Source organism: Drosophila miranda, assembly GCF_003369915.1.
Source record: "Drosophila miranda strain MSH22 chromosome Y unlocalized genomic scaffold, D.miranda_PacBio2.1 Contig_Y1_pilon, whole genome shotgun sequence".
Lineage (NCBI taxonomy): Eukaryota > Metazoa > Arthropoda > Insecta > Diptera > Drosophilidae > Drosophila > Drosophila miranda.
The window spans coordinates 1200880-1203418 of record NW_022881603.1 but is presented as its reverse complement, the minus strand read 5'-3'; the positions used below and the strand labels follow the sequence as shown (position 1 = coordinate 1203418).

The 2539-nt window shown below is 42.7% G+C and overlaps 1 protein-coding gene across 1 annotated transcript; it reads left to right on the top strand.

Annotated features, from left to right (window-relative positions):
- Positions 1 to 489: 489 nt before the first annotated feature.
- LOC117190746 lies at positions 490 to 2144 on the top strand. The gene is made up of 2 exons (XM_033395805.1): positions 490 to 1827; positions 1898 to 2144. The coding sequence occupies exons 1-2, from the start codon at positions 745 to 747 to the stop codon at positions 1925 to 1927; spliced, it is 1113 nt and encodes a 370-aa protein (XP_033251696.1). The 5' UTR covers positions 490 to 744; the 3' UTR covers positions 1928 to 2144.
- Positions 2145 to 2539: the final 395 nt, after the last annotated feature.

The window sequence follows — 2539 nt, the reverse complement described above, 5'->3', positions numbered from 1 at the left end:
TAAAAATTCAATAATTGAAGACTTATGTAAAAATCTAAATATCAAAAATATAACTTCTACTGCACATCATCACCAGACTGTAGGAACCGTGGAGCGAAGCCACAGAACATTTAACGAGTTCATACGCTCATACATCTCAGCTGACAAATCAGATTGGGATATATGGCTGCAATACTTCGTATATTGTTTTAATACAACCCCCTCTATGGCACATGATTATTGAACTTACCAGTTCAATTTAATACTATAGATAGAATAGCACCTCTATATAACATAGCTAGCTAGATCAGAATAAAGAAATTTACTTATATTTTACAAAGAATTATACTTCTTTTTACAAATGCATACAGCGCGCATTGGTATTTACCGCACCATCGATACACTCGGCGGGAAATACCAATAGTGAGATATCGGATAAGAAACATCGATAATAAAGTAACTAATAAAGTAATAAAGTAATCGTGAGACACAGACGTGTTTAGAAGAAAATGAGTGTGGAATAGAGAATGATTGTTTAGGAGAATATGAGTGTAAAGTAAAAGATGAGGGTGGTAAAGAGAACGAGCATGAAGTAGGCTTGTGTTTTTATACAGACAGTGCACCCACACACCGATATTGGTCACTACAATTCCCAGGTTAGACGGCCTACAATTTCAGAAGTGGGATAGGATCAACCGCAGCCAGTGAAAAATAGCGAACATTTTTCTTTTCTCGTCCTTCGATGACGCCATCGCTGAAAAAAACATGTCGGTCTTGGTCGGCACGGAGGAGTTCTCGGCCGCCCAGCTGCGCGGATGGCTGGAGTCCCTCAATCTACCAAAAGGTGGAAGCAAAGCCGCCATGGCAGCGAGACTTAACGAAATACCTGTAGAGCTGCGGGGACAGGGACCACCGGCAGCCGAAACAAGCGAGAGCGAGAGGGAAGATGAGGCAGCCGCAGATCAAGACTCGACGAAGAGCGAACGCAAAGAGAAGAACGAAAAAGCACCGCAAGCGCCTGGGCACAACAGCAACCACGGCGAATATCGAGCAGAGGTCGAAATATTAAAATTGCAAATGGAGCTGCTGAAGCTGCAGAGCGAGAGGGAGAAGGAAGGGAGAGTAGAGAACACAACACCAGCCGCCAACAATGACGCTGGCGTCATGCTGCTAAATGCCGCCAAAGACATGTTGCCAACATATCATGGCAACATTTCTGGAAACAACGATGACGTCACAACTTGGATCGCGCAGTTTAAGGCCATCGCAAAAGTTAACAAATTGAAGGATGAGAAGCTACTAATGCTGCTAGTGTCGAAGCTTAAGGACAAAGCATTGGTGTGGCTGCATTCGAGTCCGGAGTACATGTCGTTGCCAATCGATCAGTTGTTGAACGTCATGGAAGACACTTTCCATCCCAAGGAAAGCAAGCTGTTGCTCCGCCGCAAGTTCGAGGCCCGTTCATGGGGACGTGACGAGGAGTTCTCAAAGTACTTCAACGCCAAAGTGGCGCTGGCATCCCGCACAGTCATTGACGTCGAGGAGTTTATCGACGGAGTCATCGAAGGTATCCCAGATGTAGGCCTGCGTAGGCAAGCCCACATGCAGTGCTTTGGTGCTTCATATCAACTACTCAAGGCGTTTGAGAAGATCATGCTGCCAAAGAAGTACGGTTCAACTGAGGGGGCAAACACTGGAGCCTCGCCAACACCCATTCGCTGCTACAACTGCAACTCTTTGGGCCACGTGGCAGGGGAGTGCCGCAAGCCCAAGCGCGAAAGAAGAGCGTGCTACGGATGCGGCAGCATGAGTCACCAGGTGTCACACTGTGACGAAAAGAAGAACAAGGTACATAACGATTACATATACAAATTTAATATATACATTAGCAATTACAATAACAAATGGTTGTCCTTAGATTGCCTCATCGACTCAGGGAGCCCAATAAGTTTTATAAATTTATCATGTCTAGAGCACCAGTCGGAAAATAAACTAAATAAAGCGGAAGATCGCTCACGATTAAGTTCAAATGAAGTCAAAAAAGATGATTTAAGTTTATATAAGTTTAACAAAGACAAGAAAAACAGAAATTGAATTTATTTTGAATAAAAAGGCGGATTACGCTTATGTTGGACTAAACAATAGCAAACTTAACATCTTTGGTAAAATACCCAGTTTTTTAATTATTAACAAAAATCGAATCAACTTTGAATTACTAGTAGTGGCAGACAAGTCAAATTTAAAATTGTAAGTGACATTTGCAAGGAGAAGGAGAGTGGGACAAAAAAGTGCGAAATAGAAAATAATTGCATAGAAAGCAGCAAGCGTGAAACAGATAACGAAAAAGGAATAAAAAATGAGTGTTTAGGAGAAGATGAGTGGTTAGAAGAAAGAGTGTGGAATAGAGTATGATTGTTTAGGAGAATATGAGTGTGAAGTAAAAGATGAGGGTGGTAAAGAGAACGAGCATGAAGTAGAAAGTGAAGGCAAGGTAGAAAATGAGTGTTCTGCAATGGTTGAATGTCTGGAAGACAGCGATACCTGCGAGAGCGTAAAAGCC